The sequence below is a fragment of the Miniopterus natalensis genome, chromosome 9 (assembly GCF_054644295.1).
Source record: "Miniopterus natalensis isolate mMinNat1 chromosome 9, mMinNat1.hap1, whole genome shotgun sequence".
Classification (NCBI taxonomy): Eukaryota; Metazoa; Chordata; class Mammalia; order Chiroptera; family Miniopteridae; genus Miniopterus; species Miniopterus natalensis.
Genome location: NC_142089.1, coordinates 720,049 through 741,845, shown reverse-complemented (window position 1 = coordinate 741,845; position 21,797 = coordinate 720,049). Strand labels below are relative to the sequence as shown.

The following is a 21,797-nucleotide window of genomic DNA, read 5'->3' as shown; positions in this document are numbered from 1 at the left end:
GCCCCCACGCGCGCCCGCGGCGGGGCTGGGCGCGGACACCCTGGCGCTGAGGGTCACCTCTGATCTTCACCGGGCCCCGGCTCTCAACTCTAAGGCTCCGCGGCCGACCCGCAGCTCACCCGGCCGCACCCCCGTCCAGCTTCCATCGCGGCCCCGCCTCCCATCCCGGAGGCAGGACCCCCACCTTCTCCGGCGGGCTCCCCCAGAAACCCTCCTTCCCTCGGGCTCTGCCACCAACCCCCCAACCGCCCCCCACCCCGGCTGAGGACGGCGCAGGGGGCAGGGGGGACCTCACCCCAGACCCCAGACCAGAAACACCCGGGAGGTCCAGAGCCCGAAGCCCTTCCTCCGGCCTGTGGACCCGCCCGGGCGGCGCCCCTCGGGCGGACCCCACGGGGCGCAGCTTCGGGGGCCGCCGAGTTCACGCGCGGGGTCACCCCCACCCAGCGCCCGGGGCAGCGGCGACCCGGCTCCGACCCACTCGGGCGGGAGCGGCAGGGGCGCCCGGTTCTTCCTCCGGCGCCGTCCGCGCCGCGCGAGGGGCGCCGCCCCCACCCCCCACCCCCCGGGCTTCCCGCGGCCCCGGCCCCGCCGCCCGCGCCCTCGGCGGCCGCCCGCCCATTTCCCCGCGGGGCAGGTCGAGTCGGGCGCCGAGCGCGGCCGCGGGGCCGTCGGCGTCGGGAAGGTGCGGCCCCGCCCGGGTCTTTCGCCGGGAGGACCGGGGAGCCGGGGCGCTAGGAGTCTCCCCGCGGGGCGCGCGCCCCCCAGAAGGCTGAGCGCTCGGGGTCCGGCGGCCCTTCCAGGCGGCGTCCGCCCCGCGAGTCCGAGCGCAGGGAGCGCGGGGGCCGGGGCCCGGGGCCCTCCCGGCGCAGGAGCGTCAGGACGCGGGGACCGGGGCGCCCAGATGCCCTCCCGCGGGCGCGCGGCTCACCCGCTGTAATGCGCCTTGAGGCGGACGCGGCCGCCGCTCCCGTCCATCTTGGGGCCCGTCCTGCTGGGCATGGCCGCCGGGCCGTCAGCGCTGCGCCCCGGGCGCTCGGGCCATGGCGCGGGGCGCGGGCGGCGGGCGCGGGCGGCGGGCGCGGGCGGCGGGGCGCGGGGCCCGAGGGCGGCGGTCCCGGCAACTCCGCAGAACTTGCGCGGCCGGGACGGGGCGGGCGCGGGGGGGCGGCGGGCGCGGCGTCCGGGGGGGGGGGAGCCCGAACATGGCCGACCCAGCCGGCGGCCAATCGGCGGGGCGGGCGGTCCCGGGGCGGGGGCGGCGGCACCTGCGGCCAATGAGGGCGAGGCGGGGCCGCCACCTGGGCCAATCCCCGGGGGACCCCGCGGCCGCGGCCCAATGGCGGGGCGCGGGGCCGCTACCTGTCGGGCGGGCGGGGCCCACCTGCGGCCAATCGGAGCGCGCGCGCCCCGGCTCTGCCCGGCAACCTTCGGCGGCGCGCTCCCCGCCCGCCCGCCCGCACCCCGGGGCCCGCGGGTCCTGGGGGCCCCTCGCGGCGGCGCCCGGGGCGCTCGGACCGGGATCCAGCTCCCGCGCCGGGATCGGCCGCCTCGAAACCGCAGCCGTCGGTGCCGACGAGCCCCGGGCGATGCCAGGGCGAGCGCCCATCTAGGGGGCAGCGGGGAGGGCGCGCCGCTGACCTTCGGGGAGCCGGGCGGACACCGGAGCGCGGCCTCCCCCGGGGACCCCTGCGGTCCAGAGCTCAGCCCCCCTTCCCCCCGCGGTCCCCAGCGCGCTCCGACGGCGCGTCCCCCGGCGGCCCGTTTACAGATGCGGAGACTGAGGCCGGAGGAGCGGAGGCCGCGCCCGAGGCCCCGGCGGAGGGAGTCCAGCCCCGCTGCAGCCCCGGCGGAACCCACGGCCCGCGGGGGGAGGCCCGTCCGCGCCCCTCCGCCCGCGCCCTCGGGGACCTGCCCCCTAGGCCCCCTCCCCTATATGGGGGACTGAGTTTTCCTGGGGAGCCCACCCCTTACCGGCTGCGTCCACCCGACCCGCACCTGCGAGGGGGTAGCAGGACCGCACCTGGGCTCCAGGTCTGCAGCCCCTCATCTCGGACACCCCGCCAAGCCCGGTCCTTGGCCATCCCCCCCCACCTCCCTCCCCTTCCCCATCTCCTCCCTGCCAAGCCGCTCCTCGCCTGGACAATCCTCACCTGGCCAGTCCTCACCTGGACACCCCTCGCCTGGACAGCCCTCGCCTGGACACCCGTGAGGACTTCCCATTCACTCACTCACTCTTTCATTCCACAGATGGTTCCCGGCGCCTCCTTGGTGCCGGGCACTGGAGGGACCGTGGGGAACCAAATGGACCGTCCCTATGGTCAGAGATTCCGTGTTCTTCCTGGACCCGGCCACAGAGAAACCTGTTGACGACCCACCTCTCACCTACTTAAGGTGCTGGGGACTCTCCCTTCTTGGACAAAAAACCCCACTAAAAACAGGCACCCCGCACACCTCCACCCACCGGCCCCTTGAGTCTGTCTGCATCCCTTACGGGGCCTGATCTCCCCTTACACCTTCTCTGAGCCCTGCCCCCACCCACCACGACTCCTGTGTTTTAAACCCACGATGGTCCCCCTGGCCCATCGCTCAGCCCCCCAGACGCCACCGTGTCTGGTTTGATCTCCACTCAGGGCCCATACAAGAGGCAGCCAATGACACATAAGTAAGTGGAACAACAATCCACGCCTCTCTCTCCCTCTCCTCTAAAATCAATTTTTAAAAAAATTAAATACAATGGTCACCCCTCCTCACACGTGGTTTTTCTTAATGGAAGAAACTTGTTTGTTCTTTAAAATGCATTTTTACTGATTTTAGAGAGAGGGAGGGAGAGAGAGAAACATCCGATGAGAGTCATTGATCAGCCGCCTCCTGCACGCCCCCTGCTGGGGATCGAGGAGCCTGCAACCCTGGCATGTGCCCTGACCGGGACTCGAACCCATGACCTCTCAGTTCCTAGGTCGACACTCAACCACTGAGCCACACTGGCAGGACAGACATTTTCTTAATTGACCCTTGGGGGTCCCCTTAGAAACTCTCACCCTAGAATGCCTCTCTCCCACCCACCCCCACCCCAGGCTGCCTCCTCCCAGCAGGCGCTGGCTCCTAATGCCACCCCAAGCCCCCACGGCTCCCCTGCACCTGATCCCCACCACACACACCTCTCCTCCTAACCCCCCTCTACCCTGCTCTTCACCACGGTGCCAGCACCACCTGTCCAGGTCCTCAACTCGAAGGCCTGGGAGGCCCCTCTGCCTCCTCCCTCTGACGCCTCCCGCTGCAAACCTGGAACGTTCCACCCTCAACATACTTCTGGATTCCAACGCCATCCTGCCACCTCCATGGCGACCACCTGGGCCAGTCCCCACCCTCTGCCCGGGGGTTTTTGCAGCAGCCCCAATTTCCTTAAAACATGAGTCAGTCTGTGTCTGTCTGTCTGGTGCTCAGAAATCCCCAATGATCCCCACTGTTCTTGGGAAAAGCCCACAGGCCCTGCAGGGTCTGGACCCCCATCTCTTTCTGCCCTCGTCTCCCACCATCTGCACCCCGGCTCACTCCACACCAGCCACCTGGCCACCTACCTCTTGCCTCAAGGCCTCTGCACCTGCCATTCTCTTTCCCAGGAGCACCTTCGCCCAGGCCCACACTTCCTTTAGATCCCACCCCACCTCCCCTCTATTAGTCTACTCACCCACCCCCACCCGTGGGTGACTCCTCCAGCATGGGCACACAGCTCCATGGCCCTCAGTTGGGTTTGCCACGTGAGAGGAGCAGCGTGGCACTCCCGGGGAGGAACAGGAATCTGCCACGTGAGCAGCAACCAGGGAGGCAAATGTGTGACATGCAGCCCCTGTGCAGGCCCCTCAGCCGACCCCGTTCCACCTCCATGGGCACAGGCCATCCTGGAGGGGGGTCCTCTGACATCCCACAGCACCCCCACCCCCCCGTGTCCAGCCCGACAGGGAAGTGGCCCAACCCTTGAAGCTGCTGCAGGCGGACGGGCTGGCGGGCGGCCGTTCCACTGGACACCATTTCTCACCATGCCCTAGCCGAGGTCCCGCCGGACACAACAGCCCAAGTCGAGCCTCAGAGCCTTTTTTTTTTTAAATCCTCACCTGAGGACAGGTTTTATCGATTTTAGAGAGAGAGGAACGGGGGACTGGGGTGGAGAGAGACATGAATGTGAGAGAGAAACATCGATCGGTTGCCTCTCCTATGTGCCCCAACCAAGGATCGAACCCAAAGTAAGGTATGTGCCCTGACTGGGAATGGTGCCCACAACCTTTGCGGTGCACAGGACAATGCTCCAACCAACTGAGGCACCCGCCCGGGGCCCCAGGGCCCTTTCTAACCAGGAAAAACCTTGCTGGGGTTGGAGCCACAGGCATCCAGCATCCCCTGGGCACTGGCCTGGCCTTGGGTGCCACCTGGGAGCCTCCCTTCTGGAGGCTGGTGCCTGGGTCAGTGTTCTCTGTGGGGTTTGGGGAGGGGGAGGCAACTGTCCCAGGAGGTGTTCCTGGGGGAGGCTCCACTCCTGGGTCTGGGACCACATGCAGCCCCTGCCTGGGGTGAGGGCACAGGGGTCTCCTGCGGTGCCCAGAAGAGGCCACGTCCCCTCCTACCCTCCCTACTATCTCTCCTCCGCCCCCAGAGAGGCTGGATTTCTGCATTCTCCCCACCAACTAGCTCTGCAAACAAAGGCCCCCACCTGGCCCACCCAGGCCCTTACACGGACTCTGGGTGAGGGCGGCTTCCTGCCACTGAGCCACCCCCACTGGGGCCTCAAGGGCAGCAGGTGTGGTCCTGACAGGCAGGCGTGCCCACTGCCTGCCCTGTACCCTGGTGACCTGGCCAGGTGTTTGTTCTCAAAGTTGCCCCCCACCTCTCCCTCCGACATGGTGAGGGTTGGGACCCCATCAGCCTGGGTCACCACTGTGTCCCCATGTCTCCGGGCAGCTGGCACACTGTGGAATGAGTGAACGAGTGGATGAAGCATAGGTGAAGCCCCCTTGGAAGTGCTGGGACCAGGCCAGCCCCCTAGGACCTCGGGCCCTGTTCCAGGGATCACTGAGCAGGGTTACCCCCTCCTACCCTGGCAGCCAGCAGTGGAAAGACTGGATGTGAGGACTCCCAGAGCCTCGGACGGACGGGCGGGGTGGGGAGGTGACCCTTGGACCCAGGCACCGGCCAGGACAGACCCAGCTGAGGGAGGATCCTTTCCACCTCTGGCAGCTTCTGTTTGCCCATGTTTTCCACGAAGACCCTGTGAGCTTCTATAGCTGCCAACACCCATTGTTCCCAAAGGGAAATGCAAAGGCGTGTTGCATGTTTTTAATGGATTATAAAGTGACACAGGTTTTGTGGAACCTCAACAACCCGGAAGGGTGTGCGCAGAGGAGAACCCTCCAGACCTGACCTGCCTCCTCTCCTGACGGCGGGGGACCCGTGGGAGGAGGGCCAGCCTTCCAGTCCCTCTGTCACCTGGGATTGGAGGGCGGAGGTGCAGGTTGGTCAACTGGCAGAGCTTCCGGCCAGGTGAGGGCTGAAGGGCGGAGGAGGGTGGCCAGGCCAGCAGAGGGCAGCGTGGGGCCCCATGGCCTCCAGCCAAGGCCCCTCCCCCAGGCCACACCGGGCTCACCCTCTGGTTCTCTGTGATAAATGTGCTTTATGACGATACTTTTTCCAACGACCTTGAGATTCTCCGGGTGAAGGGTGAAAGCCAGGCACCGTGTGTGCTCAGTGGGACTCATCAGACCGATGTGGGGAGTGGGATGGGGAGTGCAGAGGGCTGACCTGTGCAAAGGCCCTGTGGCCTCAGGGAGCAGGGTGGTCTGCAGGTGTGGGACTGGTGAGGCTGCAGAAGTGTTGAAGCAGACCCTGGGGATTCGTGGGCCTCACTGAGGAGGGTGGGGGAGCCAGTGACATGGCCCCGGGAACTGTCAGCAAAGGTGGCCCCATGTCCGTCTCGCTGTGCACGGTCCTGCCGAGAGGGAGAGGGAGAGGGACGCCTGCATCACCGCGGGCTCTGGGCCTGGGTGTGCATCTGTGCGTTTCTCTGTGTGTGTCTGTGTGCGTGTGTCTCTATAGATGCATCTGTGCATGTGCATCCGAGCACATCTCCCTGCCAGTTACTAATTATTGCTTCAGCTCCAGGTTCACCATTTACTACCTGTGATTACCAATGGATTCCTGCACAGTGAGGGTCTGCACCGCGGTAGTTGGGCTGGGTCCCTCATGGTGGGGGCGCCGCAGGGCCGGCAGGGCGTCGGGGAGCGTCCTGGCTCCCCCACTGGGCGGGAGGGGCTCTCCTTTCCCGAGCGCAGTGCTGCGCGTTTCCAGTAGAGGGCGAGGGAGGGACGCAGCAGGAGGAAGGGGCTCTAGCTGCTCCCCAGGCTGCTGGGTTGGTCCGGGGCTGCTGGCTGTGGGCCTGGCCCGCCTCTGCCCAACGCCCAGTGCATGACACCCAACACCAGCCTGGGAAGGGGGCCCTTCAGGTTTACCCTGGGAGGTCCCTTTGGTGTCAGGCGTCACTTCAGAGACCTTCGGCACTCTCAAGGCTGTGGTATCACGGCCCCATTCTCTGCATGAGGACACTGAGGGTCAGGGTGGCCCAAAGCTTTGTCCAGGGTCACAGAGCAGCAAAGCCAAGGCTGGGCCACCACCTGACAGCCAGCTCCAGCCCAGGCCACTGGGGACACAACGCACAGTGAAGCCCTCAGGGCATAAGAGGAGCTGGGTCAGAGCACCGGGGACGAACAGACAGACACGGCGTGGAGAGGTGGAGCCTGTCCCAGTTTCCCATCCCCTGCCTGCCTGGGATTATATTTAAAACCCAAAGGGTCTGAGGAGGCAGCACCCAAAACCTCGGTAACCACTGCAATGCCGTGGCGTCATTTTAGCCACATGAAGACAGACAGGATCAAGGTTAACTCGAAGCATCGCAGGGAGATGCAGTGGCAGAGCCGGGCCAGGTCTCCAGGCCAAGCGGGTCTGTCCTCGGTGGGGAGCTGAGCTCCTGGGACGGGCTCACCCAGCCACACCTATTGGGGACCCACCTGTACCGCCACCTGGCTGAGCCCACCCTCCCCAGTGTCCTTTCCCTTCTGCTCAAAGGCTGAGCCGGTGGCCCCGGGTGGAGTGGCCCAACGCCCGGCATTGCTTGTAAGCTGCTCCTGGGTCGGGGTGACAGGCCGAGGGGCGAGGAGCGGTGGAGGCCTCATCCTGTGATCCGTCCTGGGCAGGGTGTGGAGGAGGCCTGACACCGCCCTCCAGGAAGTGTGGCTGGGACCGACTTTAGAAAGCAAGGTGATAAAAGGCACCCAGAGTCTTGAAGATGTTTATGTCATTTGGTCTCACGGTGCCACTTCTGGGACTCCGTTTTAAGGAAAGAACTGGGAGAGCAAACATCTGTGCCTTCCACAAGTCTGCCGCCTTAGGAGCGGGGCTGCAGGAGGGAGGTGACACTGTGGCTGGCTGTGGAGCTGAGGCAAAGTCCACCGCAGGCTCTGCATGACCGTTGAGATCTAATGTTGCACACTCACACATGCATGCCTGCACACATGCATACAAGGCACATGTGCACACACAAGCACACACACATGCACATAGGCACATGTGTACACATAGGCACACAGGCACATGCACACACAGGACACACTCAGACTCTCAGGCCAGGCAGGAGTGGCTCTGTCAGGACAGGAGGAGTGACCTCAACAAACCAGCATATGGCCCAACAGGAGGCTCTGGACCCCATGGCCTCACAACCCAGCTACTGGGCATCTCTCTCTCGGGAAAGCGCCTTCAGCTGCCCCAAGAGGAAAGAAGATCCCCTGGGACCTTGTCGCCCAAAGTCAGGAGCCTCCTGTGGGCAGAGCCCAGGCTGCCCCTCCCCGAGGACAACCAGCCACATCAGAGGCAGCACTCGGCCCTCGCTGACCCCCGATGACCTTCCCCAGGCAGGGCAGCCGGAGCTGACAAACTGCCTTCAGGAGGGGACCTCATTTTCTCCCCTCAACTCCCGTGGGGGTAGGGCCCTGGGACAGGCTCCCCCTGGAAGGAACCACCCTGCCCACACCAGGAGCCTGGACTCTGGCCTCCAGACCTGGGGGAGCATAGACCTGTGTTGCTTTAAGCCCCCAGGTCTGTGGTACTTTGTTACGGCAGCCCCGGGACACTAACACTCCTCCCCAAATAAACTCCCTGCACCCAAGTCCTCATGTCAGGCTCTGCTTTGAGGGAATCCAACCGAGGCACCCAGGTGTGGGCACGTGTGCCATCTGCCTCACTCAGAGAGGAGGGTCAGTGCCCGTCCCGCCAGCTGCAGGGGAGAGAGGGAAGGATGGGTGCTGCTCCCTGACCCTCCGGCCCCTCGGGCTGGGGAGAAAGCTCTCCCGGCTCTCAGGGACGCATCCAGCCCCCACCAGGGACCACAGGCAAGGAAGCCCCCAGCCCCCAAAGGCCAGCCCTGCTGCGGTGAGGCGCATGGGGAGCCCCCGCCTCCCTGCCCCAGCCCCGGCCCAGTCGCCCTGTTGCAGGAAACACTGAGGTCCCCTTCCCAGGCCAGCTCTGCTCCCTCCGCTCAGCTGCAAGCGGTGCTCCGCCCCTGGCCTTCAATCCGCCCCTGTCATCACCACCAGAATAGAACTGTGTTTAAAAAGCAGTTTTTCCCGTCTCTCTTTCCTGCCCTGTAAATACTCGGCAGAAATAGCAGCCTGCAGGCTGGCAGGAGTGATTGCTGGTGGTGGAATCAGGCGAAGGCTGCTGCCCGGGTGGGCCTTGCTGCGTGGGTGCCCGCGGGAGCACAAAGTGGGTTTTAAATAGCTCCCCGTGGGCTTGTGCAGCAGAAGGAGGGCAGCCTGCAAGCCCAGGGCCGGTGGGAGGGGGCGCTGGGGCGGGCGGGGTCCTGGCAGCAGCTTGGGCGGCCGCCAGCCTCTGCACCCAGTGGAGCCCAGCAGCCCTGTGGACTTTGAACCCACCGCGTCCCCCGGAGGCTTGGGCAGAAGGCTGGGCCCTAGGGCAGGACCTGGGTGCTAGGAATGAGGGTGGCATGGGCAGTTATGACCCAGCCCGGTAGCTCCAGTGTGCCATCTGGGCTTGGATGCCCCATCCCAGGAACTCCCGGGAGAAGGGAGCAGTGACCCTGCCTGGGGTCACGGAGACCAGAGAGGGCCGAGCTGGGGCAGGGGAGAGAGGGGCCACTGCTTCTGGGCAGCACTGTCCTGGTTTGTCCGTCTGTCCATGGACCTGGCTGGGCTTGGCAGACCACCCCCTGCTCTCCGGAGGTGGCCAGGATGGCCAGCTGACCCAGATCCAGCCCTGCTGTTCCTCAGCCACCTGTTCTCTGCTTGCTCCCAGCTCCTGGTCACACTGGAGCCTGGGGACCCTGCTCTCTGGCCCGCCTTGCCCCCGGGATGACCCTGCAGCCTAGTCCCTTAGAGCAGGGTCCCAAAGGGGCAGCAGGGTGCCAGGATGGGTCTCTAGGAGGCAAGAGCCTTAGATCTGGAGCTGGGCTGCAGGTGAAGGTAGTGAGCCCCGATCTGTGGTTTGGGCAGGGGGCCAATGGCCTCCTCTGCCCTCTGACAGGGGCTGGTCCTTTGGGAAGCAGCCCTGTGCCCCAGGCTAGAGCACCTGGACCTCAGTGGTCACTCTGCCAGCTGAGCCCTGCCTGCGGGTGAGCATCCTCCAGGATCCTGCCCTCCCGGGCCTGGGGACACTGCAGACTCCTGGGCAGGCTGTGCTGCCTGCGGGCAGATGGCCCAGCAGGGCACCCTTTCTGATTCACACCAAGTCTCCAACATGCACCCCTTGGGGTGGCCTGAGGTGGGCTCCCCGGGAGGGACACCCTGGGCACAGCAGGGCACTGCACCTGGCCGACCTGGCCCACAGAGCCCGCATCCGGGCCCCACTGCAGAAAGCAGTCTACACAGCTGCTCCTCTAATTTCACTCCTGTTTCCTCCGAGGCTAATGACGGCGGCCCTGGGAAATCGAACCCCCTCATTAACAGCTGCCTGTCAGATCTCCCGTGGCCCAGGGTTGTCGAGCTGTGACCTTGTCTCCCCACGTCCTCGGAGGCCATAGAGGTAGAAAGGGGCTCCGGGTGTTTATGGGGACTTGATGGCCTCTGTTCCCCCATCGCCACGTCTGAGAAGACACCGTACTGGCCCCCTGGCCGTGGCACCGAGAGACGGAGGAGACACTGTAACTCCTAGAGGCCCCGACCTCTGCCGCCCACCAGTGCCCCAAACACGGCCACGTGCCTCAGCCTCTGGAATGCAGCCCTCGAGCCCCTCCATCCTGAGTCTCTGCCTTCAGGTCCCTCTGTCCTGAGCCAGAGGAGAGCTCTCCAGGCCCTGGGAGAGGAGGCCACTGCCCAGCTGCTGTGACAGAGAAGGTCACGCCGGCCAAAGGCTTTGCTTTATTTCATGCTGGGACCAAAGGCTCGTGAGTGCCCTCTCCACCATCTCACCGAGGCAGCAGGCACTGTCCACGCCCAGCCTCCTCCACTCCTGGCTCAATCGCATGGAGCAAAGTCCCCGAGCTGGGGTCATTTCCTGAGTCAGGTGCATAGTCCCCCAGGGCCCTGTGCCCGCCCGGCTCAGCCTCCGGTCAGGTGGCTCTGCTGTGGGAAAGAGGAGTTGGCTGGGCGTCTGCAGGAGAGGCGTGTGGGAGGCCCCGGGCGCTGTCCCACTGAGGGTGGGGACCGAGCAGGGGGATTAGGGAGGCCAAGGCTTTCCTCCTGTTGTTTCCACCAGGAAACTCACAGATCCAGTCCGAGGGTCCTCGCTCCCGGGAGGTTTCCAGCAGCGGGGGGCCTGGCCTCACATGGTGTAGGCCGCCCAGTAGATGACGTTGACAGCGGCGAAGGCTGCGGGGAACACTGCGCGGGCGTAGATGTCGATGGTGTCCGCGTCGATGGGCTTGAAAAGGGCACGGAGGCCTCCCTGTTTCTCGGACTCCCCTGTCTCCACCTCCACCGACCTGTAGGAGCCCATGAGGTTCCCGGGCATGCGGCTCGGCCGGCGGGACACAGCCAGCTCCTGGGAGATGCCGGCGGCCGAGAGGGAGAACAGTACAATGGCGTTCTTCACGTCCATCTGCAGGAGCAGGAGGCAGGGCTGAGCGGGCAGCCGGGCCCGAGATGACCAGAGGCTGCCCCACGGGACCCCTGCCCGGGCCAGCGACTCTGTGACCCTCAGCAGCCGGAAGCCAGGGAGTCCCCAGAGCAGTCGGCAGGGTCCGGGGTTGGGCACAGGAACCGGTGGCTGCCTACCCCCTGTGCCCTGAGTGTTTGGGGGGCGCTGTCCTTGGTCCTGAGCTCCAGATAACAGGAGGGGCCCATCCTCACCTCTGCCCTCTGCCGTGTGACCTTGACCTTGACCTTGGCCTTTCGCTTCTTCCGGTAGTCGGCATTGAAGTGAGCGAAGGCATATTCCACCAGGGCCGCGAACACGAACACGTAGCAGATCCAGAAGTACACGTCCAGGGCCTTGATGGCCGACGCCCGCGGGAGGGAGGAGCGGGCGCTGACCATCAGGGTGGTCATGGTCAGCACCGTGGTGATGCCTGTGGGAGTCAGTGGCGGTGACATCACTGCGCCGGCCCCAGCCAGGGAGCAGGCCGGGCTCCTCTGACCAGGCTTGGCCTGGCCGGCCTCTGCCCCAGGACGGCCGGCTCCAGGGGCAGGGGCAAGGCCCGGGTTCATGGCTAACGGGGTCTCAGTCCTGCTCCCAGTGCCTGCCCTTCCCCCAGTCCCCTGGCAGGAGAGGCTAGGCCGGTACCTAGAGACACCCTGGCGGGCACAGCGGCCTGGCTGATCCAGAAGGAGACCCAGGACATGGCGACCAGGAGAATGGAGGGCATGTAGGACTGCATGATATACACACCGCGGTTTCTCCGAAGGTGGAAGTACAGGCTGAGCCGAGGGAATTGGCCGGCTGCAGGGGGAATAGCAACCTGTCAGGACCCAGCACGGTCCTGCCCCGTCCCCTGCCACTTACCATGGCCCTCAGGGCCACTGCCAATCTCAGGAGAAAGGAGGAGCCTAGACTCTTGCCTTCCCCACCTCCCCCCACAGCCAGGTGGGCCGGGGGTCTCACCAGCCCTGGGCCTGGCCACCCACAGGGAGGAGAGGAGGAAGATTCCAGGTCTGTTCCTGGGGCCAGCCCTCCTCTCCTGGGCCTCCTCCCTGCACAGCCAAGCTCCAGGAAAGAACAGGGCTGGGCTCACAGGCCCTGATGACCAACCAGGCAGGAGGGGCCAGGACACAGGGCAGCCCCCAAGGCTCGGCCCCTGAGCCCCTGCAGTCCTGGGGCTCAGGGAGCACCCCACAGCCCTCAGGTTGCCCCCAAACCCAGAGTGCTGCTAGTCCCCCAAGGAAGAGCCAATAAGCTGACCCACATCCACACTGCAGTGCGACCGGTGCCCATCAGTGATTTACAGCTGCACCCTCAGTGTCCTCAGGGTCCTCGGAGCTGGCTAGTGGCTCAGCTAAATGCCCAGGGAAACCAGGAGCAGGGCTCCCAAGCAGAGGCCACGAGAGGCCACGTTACCCGACTTGAAGTTCATGAGCTCCGTGGTAAAGCGGTAGCTGGTGATGGTGAACTGGGCCAGCTGCAGCTTGTCCAGCCCGTGGATCTGTTCCTGGTTCTCAGACCAGTAGTAGACGATGTCCTCGGACGAGTAGCCATCTGCGGGAGAGCCCAGCCCCCTCAGCCTCTGGCAGCCCCGGGCAGGAGCACCCTGCCCAAGTGGGGAGCCCCAAACAGCAGCGACTCCAAGAGCAAGGAGGCCTCAGGCAGGTGGACGGGGCCAGAAGAGCTGGCAGGGGTGCAGGTCACCATCGCCAGGAGGCCCCAGGGGCTGCCGAGGTGGCTCAAGGATGCAAGTACCTGCCTTGTATCCTCCGTGGAGCGAGAGGCCTGGGCAGGAACAGAAGGGGCTCCGAGGCCTGACTGTCCAGGGCAGAGCCCTGACCCATAGGAGGTGGGCCAGGCTGCTCAGGCCCCAGAGCCTCTGCTGTTCTTGCCCAGGTCTCTTGCTCCACGGACACCTCCCTCCCTGCCCCTGAGCCAGGCCAGTTGCACAGGGTCCTGATGGCCCAAGTCCCCCACCCTCCGACAAAGAAGTCCCAAGAAGCAGGGTGGCTGCCTGGGCAGGGCCCGGCCCAGCCTGTCACACTCACAGCTCTCCAGGTGCAGCGTGCACTCCTGTTCGTCCATGGGGTACTTGGCCAGGTCCATGTCACACGACACAGTGGAGGTGATTCTGCACAGACAACACACCGGTGGGATCCCTGGGGCGAGGCCAGTCCCTGGAAGCTGGCATCTCCCTGACCCAGCAGGCACAGAAGCCCCTGTGCCCACCCAGAGGGGCATCTCACAGGAGCTCGGCCTCGCCACCTCGTGCATGGGGTTTGACGGCTTCTGGGGGGAAACAGAATTGTGGGTCTTCCTTCAGGAATGAAGGGCTGGATTCAGTCACTTTCTTCATCTTTCAAAATGCTGGACTTTGGCCCTCGCCAGTGTGGCTCAGCGGTTAGAGCCTCGGCCTGTGCACTGCAGGATCTCAGGTTCGATTCCCGGTCAAGACCAGGGTTGCAGGTTCGATCCCCAACCCCAGTAGGGGCTCGTGTAGGAGGCAACCAATCGATGTTTCTCTCTCTCTCTCTCTCTCTCCCCTCCACTTTCTCTAAAAAGCAATGGAAAAAATATCCTCAGGTGAGGATTTAAAAAAAATTAAAAAAATAAAGCTGGACTTTGTGGCTAAGCTGGGGCCCAGAAAGCAGGTCCAGCCTGACCCTCCGCCCACCCCAGGGATAGCCCCAGGCATTCCCGCTGACCTTGGGTGGGAAAAGACCCAGAGGCCAAGTGTCCTGATTTTCCAAGAGAATTTACATTCCTATGTAAACCCCCTGATTTTTAAAATGTTGGCAATTAATTCCATTTTTAAAAGGCATGTGTCCAAAAACACGTGTTCAACTACATGAACACGCATGTTCATAGCAGTACATACAACTCACAGTTGGCAGGAGGTAGACACAGCCCAGGGTCCACAGATGGGCGAGTGATGCAGAAACTGGGGGACCCACGGATGGGACATTGGCCAAAAAAGGAATAAAATTCTGATCAATGTTGCAACGTGGATGAACCTCAAGACACTCTGCCAAGTGGCAGCCAACAGACACGAAAGGTCACAGTGTAGGACTCATCTCACACAAAGTGCACAGACGAGGCCCAGCCGGAGCCAGAAGCAGATGGTGGTCTCAGGGGTGCGGAGGGGGGATGGGGAGCCACCATGGAGTGGGTGCAGGGTCTCCTTTTGGGGGGATGAAATGTTCTGGAACTAGATAGAGGTGATGTTCGCACAATGTTGTGAATGTGTTAAATGTCACTGAATTGTTCATTTTTAAAGGGTTCATTTTATGTTATATGAATTTCACCCCAATATATATTTTAAAATATGTCTTTACTGATTTCAGAGAGAGGAAGGGAGAGGGAGGGGAAGAGAGAGAGAGAGAGAAACATCAATGACTGGAGAGTCACTGATCGGCTGCCTCCTGCATGCCCCTTACTTGGGGTCGAGCCCACAATCCGGGCCTGTGCCCTGACCGGGAATCGAACCCTGACCTCCTGGTTCATAGGCCGATGCTCAACCGCTGAGCCACGCCAGCTGGGCTCACCTGAATGTTTTTAATTTTCAAAAATTCTTTTTAAAATCCTCACCAGAAGATATTTTTTTCCATTGATTTTTAGAGAGAGTGGAAGGGAGAGCGAGAGAGAGAAACATGGATGTGAGAAAAACACATGGATTGGTCACTTCTTGCACAAGACCCGACCTGGCCAGGGATCAAACCTACAACCCAGGTTCGTGCCCTTGCCCGGGAATCGAACCCTCGACCCTTCAGTTCACGAGCCAATGCTCTAACCACTTAGCCACACTGGCCAGGGCCACCCCAATTTTTTTTTTAAAAAAGGCACCGACCGTGTTGGCCAGAAGCTACGCCTGCAGGCTCCCAGTCGGCAACATCTGCAGTCAGCGTTTCCTAAGCAGCAGCTGGTTGTCAGAGAGGTAAATGGCCCCCCTGGCCAGCGGTGGGTCTTGGGGTTCCTTAGTGGGCTCACCGGATGCTGTACAGGATCACCCCGTCGGGCTGCAGCCGGATGAGTTTGTTCTCCACGGTCACGTCGTGGAACCAGGCAGACTTGGCATTCACGATGAAGGTGTCCGGGAGCCAGAGCTTGTCCACAAAGCGGCTGTCCAGGCCCAGGGTCTCGTTGGTGTGGTTGTAGGAGAGCCTGCTGTCCCGCCAGCTTTGGTGCAGGAACACGGTCATGGTGTACTCCTGGGGGTGGGAGGGGCCCTGCCGTCAGCCGCTCCGTCCCGTCCCCGGGCACGTGGCCGCAGGTGGGGCAGAGGCTGGGGGCACCTACCATGTTCACCTCGGATATGTGGTCGATGCTGGCCACCTCAATAGCAAGTGCCACGTTCACAGGGGGGCCTGCGAGGAGGGAGCAGCACTGAGGCCAGAGCCCAGCACCCCAGCCGCTGACCCAGGCCAATGAGAGCCCAGGCAGGCTGGACAGGGACCAGCCAAGGGGTTCGTAGGGAGGGCCGTCTTGGTACAAGTCTGCCATGAGGCCTGGAGGATCCCCCCTCTGAGCTGTGTCCCTGGGGGCCAGCGCTCAAGGTGTGACACACCCCTCAGGGGAGCCAGCTCAAAGCCAGAGATCACAGCCACCGCCGGACCCAGGGCCCACCCGCCGCCTTGCTTACCTCCAATGCCTGGACGGAAGTTTCGGGCATAGCCCTCCATCAGGCCGTCCAGGTTGGGGAGCCAGGATATCTCCAGGTTGGAGCCGACGTAGTCCCCAATGTCATTCATCGCTCTGGAAATGCAAGGCCCAGTGGTCACAGGCAGGGCACCAGAGATGGAGCCTGGTCCCTACCTGAGGCTGGAGCTCCATCCTGGGCGCCTAGGCTGGGTGGATGGGGAGGACGACTTTGAGAGCCCCTCAGGGCCAGGAGTCGCCCTGGGAACAGGGGGCCCAGGGATGTGCAGAGCCCAGGGCTGCTCCACTCTTCCACCGGCCTCTGCTCAGCTTCTGCCCCTCTGGCTTGGCCTGGACAGAGTTTGCCAGCGTCAGGCGGAGTCCCCAGCCTGGGATGAGCCCCCAGACTCCCTCCACAAACGACCCACAGCAGGCAGCCAGCTCGAGCCCCCACATTCGGGCCTCTCAGCAGGTAGGCCTCAGAGGACCCCAACAAGGGCACACAGCACCTCTCAGCCCCAAGGAGGAAGTGTCCTGCAGGAGGGGACTTGGGGGGAAAGATGCATGACCAGGAGGCTGAGGGACAGGGGCGGTCGCAAACCTGACTCAGGGCCAGGCTGACTGCCCATGGGGGGCTGCAGCCGGTCTCCCAATCTCTGTTCTCTCCCAGACAGGCCCAGGCCTGGCCCCGGAGAAGCCGAACTGCAGGATAATCCCACTGACACCTTGGCAGGGCCACAGTGGGTGTCACGCACACGGCAGGCACCCTGTGTCCCACGTTCACCTGACAGCCAGAAGCACTGAGCTCCCCAGCAGCGCCCCTGCCCACCCTCCTGCTCACCTGACAAGCAGTCACGTCCCAAAATTCCTGTCCACCCAGAACCTCAGAATGGGACCTTATTTGGAAATAGGGTCTTTGCCGCTGTAAGTAGTTAAGATGAGGTCACCCTGGATTAGGACGGGCCCTATACCCAACGACTGGTGTCCTCATTGGAAGAGAGAACAGACACTCGGGAGGAGGCCACCTGGACACGGGGGCAGAAGATGGACAGATGCAGCCACAAGCCCAGGAACCGGAGGCACTGGGAGCTGGGAGAAGCTCACCTGCCCACACCTTGATCTGGTACTTCTGGCCTCCAGAACTGGGAGGGGATCAATGTCTGTTGTTCTAAGCCCCCCCAAAAGTGGTCACTTGTTACAGCAGCCCCAGGGCACTCATACCCCCTCCTGCAGCCCACAGAGGGGACCACACACAGCAGGGGAGGGAGGCAGGACGCTTCGCTAAACCGCAGAGCCAGGAATGACAAGGGGCCTTCAAGAATAACTGTCCTGTTAGGCTCTGAGTCACTTCTATTCTGACAAGGTCACCTTGGGCCCCAAGCCTGGCCTGAGCCCGTGGGGGAGACACAAAGGGCTGGATCTGGAGGCTGCCAGGAACCCTAAGACAGTGGTTCCCTGTGCCTGGAGACAGACCTGCCCGCCGAATTCAGCCACCGCCCAGGCCCAGGTGCCCACTCTGAAGTGAGAAGACCACTGTGCCTCTGGGTTCCCACTACACTGCTGACCGCTCCTCTCCTCCCAACAGTGGGAGCCACACCCCAGGCTCCCCTGGCCTCCCGCTCGCTCAGGGACTCTCCTTGTCATCTGCAGCCGGGCACCCAGCTCCTCTCCACTGTGCCCATCAGTGCAGCCACGCTGAGGCTCCATGTGCAGCCGGCCTGCCACGTCCACCCCTTCCCTGCGCCCCCCATGGGTCCTCTGCAGCTCACATCCCCTCTCCCCAGCTCCCCACCCTGGCTCCTCCAGATCCATGCTTCCTCCCAGCCTCTATCTCCATCCCCTCCCCTTCCCGCCGGCCACCTCTGTCTTGCCCAGCTCCCCGAATCTCCCCTCACCCAGGGTCAGCACACCCGGGGGCTCTGGACAAGGAGCTCCGTGATTAGGCTCCCAGTTCAACACCAGGGCTCGGACACAGGAGCATGGAACAGACTGAGGCATCTCGGAGGGAAGGCGGGGTGGGCACTGGGAGGGGGCAGATTAATCAAAGAACTTAGATGCTTAAATGCATTACCCTTGGACACAGACAATAGTGTGGAGAAGGCCTGGGGGTGGGGCGGGTGCCGCGGGGAGGGGGGCAATGGGTAGAGAAAAAAAGGGGAGACATCTGTAATACTTTCAACAATAAAGATAAATTAAAATAAATAATTTTTAAAAGCCATGGTCCTGGTGAGAGAGTGGAAATGTCCTGGGGAAGGAGTATATGAAGGGGGACCCGCCTGGCCCAGATGGGGGGCCACCAGGGACCTCCCATGTCTGGAGCAGCAGAGGGTGGGGGCTCGTGCTCCAGGGCTGAGTTTACAGCCCCTCACCCTGCGCTCTCAGGGGGTCCAGAACCCCGGGGCTGCCTGGGTTTGGGAGCACCTCCCCCCCCCCCCCCGTCTGTTCACACGTGGCCTTTTGAAGAAGGCTGACTTTGAACCAGAAGTTCCTTAGCTAATGACACTCGCAGACAGACCCCAGCCTCTCCCGTAGGGCCACCTGATGGCCCAGTCTGGGATGAGGCGGGCGGGGGCTTTGCAACTAAATATAAAAGGGAATTAAAGACGTTCCCCCCCCCCCAAGTAAAGCACAGTTAAAAAGGCAAATGGAGCCCTGGCTGGTTTGGCTCCGTGGTTAGAGCATCAGCCCGCAGACTGAAGGGTCCCGGGTTCGATTCCGGTCAAGGGCATGTGCCTCGGTTGGAGGCTCCATCCCCGGCCCCGGTTGGGGTGCGGGCGGGAGGAAACCAATCAACGTGCCTCTCACACCGATGTTTCTCTCTCTCTCCCTTCCACTCTCTCTGAAAAGCAATGGAAAAAATATCCTCGGGTGAGGATTAAAAAGAGGCAAATGGAGGCCACGCTGAAGGTCGATGTAAAGAGACCTGAAATAGCTTTATTTTTGGACTGGCCCAGCTGCCGCCCAGTGGCAGCCGCAGCCTGGAACAAGGTCGGCAGGAGACGCCGTCCTTCCCGGGCCTCAGGGTTGGGGCACAGGAGGGGACACTCCCTCCGCCCAGTCCCACCCCCACCCCGGGGGCATGAGGGTGAGGCCCGGGGTCTGCCCCCACCGGGCAGCTGGCCTGGAAGAGGCGGGACGCTGGTACCCTGTTTAGCCTCTGCCTCCCCCGGCCTGGGGGCGAGAAGGGAACAGGCTCCCCCTGAGGATGCTTCTCACCTAAGACAGGGGCCGGTGGTTTCCACCTGTGAGATGTGGAGGGTACCGTGCCTGCTGCCCTGGGTTCTAGGGGCCAGTTAGGGGGCAGGCGAGCCCAGGGAGCTGAACCAGGGAGCCCAGGATGGGGGGGAATGCAGTCACTCTCACCAGCACCTTGGGAGAGGGATCGTGACGAACCAGGACCCCAGCGGTGGCCCCGGGTTGGGGTTTCCTCTGGGGAGATGGACAGAAGCTCAGACATGGGCCCGGCTCACGCCCCTGGGGCGGAGAGGCCGCCGTGGAGTGAGAGGCAGCACCCGCCCTGCGCTCTGGGTGTCGCAGACCTGCCTCCCTCTCCCGCCCTCTGAGAACCGAACCCACCCCCGTCACTCGTCTGTGCCCCCCGGGGACAGGAGGAGCAGGTGGGTGTCGCTGAGCAAAGCCGTGCGGCCATCCTCCCTCCAGACCCTTCCCTCCGGCACGCACAAGCCCACGGATCCCTGACGGCTCTGTTTTTAGAGCAACACCAGCCACGCTGGTGCCTCAGTTACCAAGGCAAAGAGGAGCCCCGCCACGAGCACACGGGAGCTGGCGAGGCAGGAGCTGCAGGCGCCGCTGCTCCAGGGAGGCCGAGGTGCCAGCAGCCGGGGAAGGCCACCCACTCAGTGTGCAGCTGGTGAGCTCGGTGCCCACGCGTGGCCAGACTCAGGGGAGGCACGGCTTTGACCCGGCCCACCCACGCCGCACAGCGCACCGCCGCTCATCCCACCCAGCTTCTCCCACCAGGCCCCCTGGGCTGCCGCCTGAGCCGGCAGCCAGAACGGGCGCCTCCTGTGAATCCCACATCCCCCCGCTGCAGGGGTGAGGGCCGGGGTGCTGAGGGGCCAGGGGTGCGGGCCTGCTTTCTGGGGTGGAGGGACACAGAAGCTGATGGAAGGGAGGCCGTCTGAAGGTCGTCCGCCAAGGCCCACAAAGCAGGGGGCTCTCGTTGGGCCCGGCCACAGCCTCACAGCCTTTCTGCCCAGACAGACACATCCGTGCCCAACACCCAGGAGCAGGGTGGGGGTCGGAGTGCAGAACATTTCAGACTTTAGGGAGGTGACATGGTTCATGGGCAGACTTGGGGGGTCTAGAGAACTTCCCAGCAGGATAAGTGTAAATTCACCCTGAAACAGGGCTAAGAAAGGCAACTGAACCTCTTGTCTGAGTGGGGCAGGCTTTGCCACCAAATGAGTTTTGGGGTCAAACTTGGGCTAAGAGGTTAGGTAGGGTTCAGAGAGCCTTGGATTTCAGATCTCACAGCCGTGGCCGTGGGCCTGGGTCAGCAGCTGATAGGGGGGCCTGGCTCAACCTACGCCTTCCTGCTTCTGTGAGGTGGGGAGTGGGGAAAAGGAAGGCCCCCCATATGCCCTCCGAGGACGGGTGCACCCACACTGCCCGGGATCCTGGGCATGGGGGCCGTGCCACCGCTGGACCTGGGCCTCCCTGGCTCTGCCCCCACCCCACCGACAAGGAAACTCTGACCACATCACCACCACCCCCAAGTGCGTGCCTCCTGAGCGCCTGCAGCCAAACCCAGGCTGGCGGCCGGCCACTCCCTGTTCTCTAGTCTTTTTGACATCGGTTTGCTGACCTTGGCCTCCCGGCTACGGGGGTGGGGGGTCTTTGTTTACTCTGGTTTCTCTGCAGACCCCTTGCACCGGAAGGCCCCTCACAGCCCAGTGCTCAGGCTGCTGGGTGGCTGGAGCCCATTTCAAGTGCCCAGAGAGGAGAAAGGCGAGCTGGGGCTGTGCCTGGCCCTGGAAGCTGGAGGGAGGGAGCCTCTGTCCCCGGGAGCCTCTGCTCTTACCCTTTTCCTTCTCTGGGTCCCCTCCCGACCTCAGGAGGAACCCCAGTGTTTCCAGCTGCTAGGGGCACCTGGCCGGCTCCCACCTGCACGCTCCAAGCTCCGTGGGGGCCACTTGAAAGGGCCCTGAAAGGAGACCCCACCGCACCCGACCCGCACGGCCCTGAGGACGCGCCCTCCCGGCCACCCCGCCCCGGCCTGGACCCGGCGTCTCCTGCTCCCGGGACCTCTCCTCCCCCTGCCCGCGGCCGCCGCCAGCCGAGCGCACAGCCCGCGCGCAGAAGGGCCCCGGCCGAGCGCCCGGGCGCGGGGCAGAGTCGGGAGCGGCTCCGACGCCCGCGTCCCGCCCCGGGCGCCGGTTCAGCACCGGGACGGCGGACAGCGCCCGGCGCGCCGACAGCCAGCGGGGCGGCCGCGGGCGACGGGGACCCCCGGGGAGCCCGGGCGGGGAGGCGGGGGACCCGGGGCGGGCGCACATGCGGGGCAAGGGGGGGCAGGCTCGGGGCGGGGCGGGGGCACCGGAGGGCGGGCGCGGGGCGAGGCGGGGTGCGCCCGGCTCCAGCCCGCAGCCCGGCCGGGCGCCCGCTCACCTGGTGCCGCGGGGCCGCTGCGCGCAGAGCAGGAGCAGCGGGGGCAGCAGCCAGGCCCGCGCGTCCATGGCCTCGGCCGGCGCCCGCGCGCGGCGCGAAGTTGCTTCCCCGGCGGCGGCGCGGGCGGGAGGGCGCGCGGCGCGGGCGCGAGGGCGGAGGAGCGCGGAGCGCGGAGCGCGGGGCCCGGCGCCGCCCCGCCCCAGCGCCCGCACCTGGCGCCCCGCCCGCCCCCTCGGGCCCGCCCCCGCCCGGGCCTGGCGCTGCCCGTCCAGGGGCCGCTACCGGCCCCTCGCGCGCCTGCCCGGCGGGGGGCGCGGGCGCGGGACCCGGGGCCTCGGCCTCCCGCTGCCCTGCGGACCGACGGGCGCGCGGAACCTGGTCCCACGCGGAGTCGCCCG

General features: G+C 64.4%; 2 protein-coding genes across 2 annotated transcripts in view; both read right to left on the bottom strand.

Moving 5' to 3' along the window:
- PRKCZ (protein kinase C zeta) overlaps positions 1–1,002 on the bottom strand; it is a 44,430-nt gene extending 43,428 nt beyond the window's left edge. The window contains exon 1 of the mRNA XM_087820315.1: positions 932–1,002. Coding sequence (XP_087676441.1) covers positions 932–1,002 — 71 coding nt within the window. The remainder of the gene's footprint in view (positions 1–931) is intronic.
- A 9,816-nt stretch (positions 1,003–10,818) lies between these two features.
- On the bottom strand, positions 10,819–21,622 carry GABRD (gamma-aminobutyric acid type A receptor subunit delta). The gene is made up of 9 exons (XM_087820751.1): positions 21,400–21,622; positions 15,773–15,885; positions 15,430–15,497; positions 15,121–15,341; positions 13,182–13,264; positions 12,550–12,687; positions 11,779–11,934; positions 11,346–11,563; positions 10,819–11,094 (listed from the first exon to the last, which is right to left on the bottom strand). Exons 1-9 carry the CDS (start codon positions 21,465–21,467, stop codon positions 10,819–10,821), a joined length of 1,341 nt encoding a protein of 446 aa, XP_087676877.1. The 5' UTR covers positions 21,468–21,622.
- Positions 21,623–21,797: the final 175 nt, after the last annotated feature.

Bases quoted from the DNA above. Each gene is read 5' to 3' on its own strand.
- GABRD (XM_087820751.1), bottom strand. From the start codon at position 21,467: ATGGACGCGCGGGCCTGGCTGCTGCCCCCGCTGCTCCTGCTCTGCGCG. The intron at 15,342-15,429 runs GTAGGTGCCCCC...TCCCACCCCCAG, and splicing joins ACATATCCGAGGTGAACATG to GAGTACACCATGACCGTGTT. The intron at 11,935-12,549 runs GTAACGTGGCCT...TTCCCCCTGCAG, and splicing joins GCTCATGAACTTCAAGTCGG to CCGGCCAATTCCCTCGGCTC.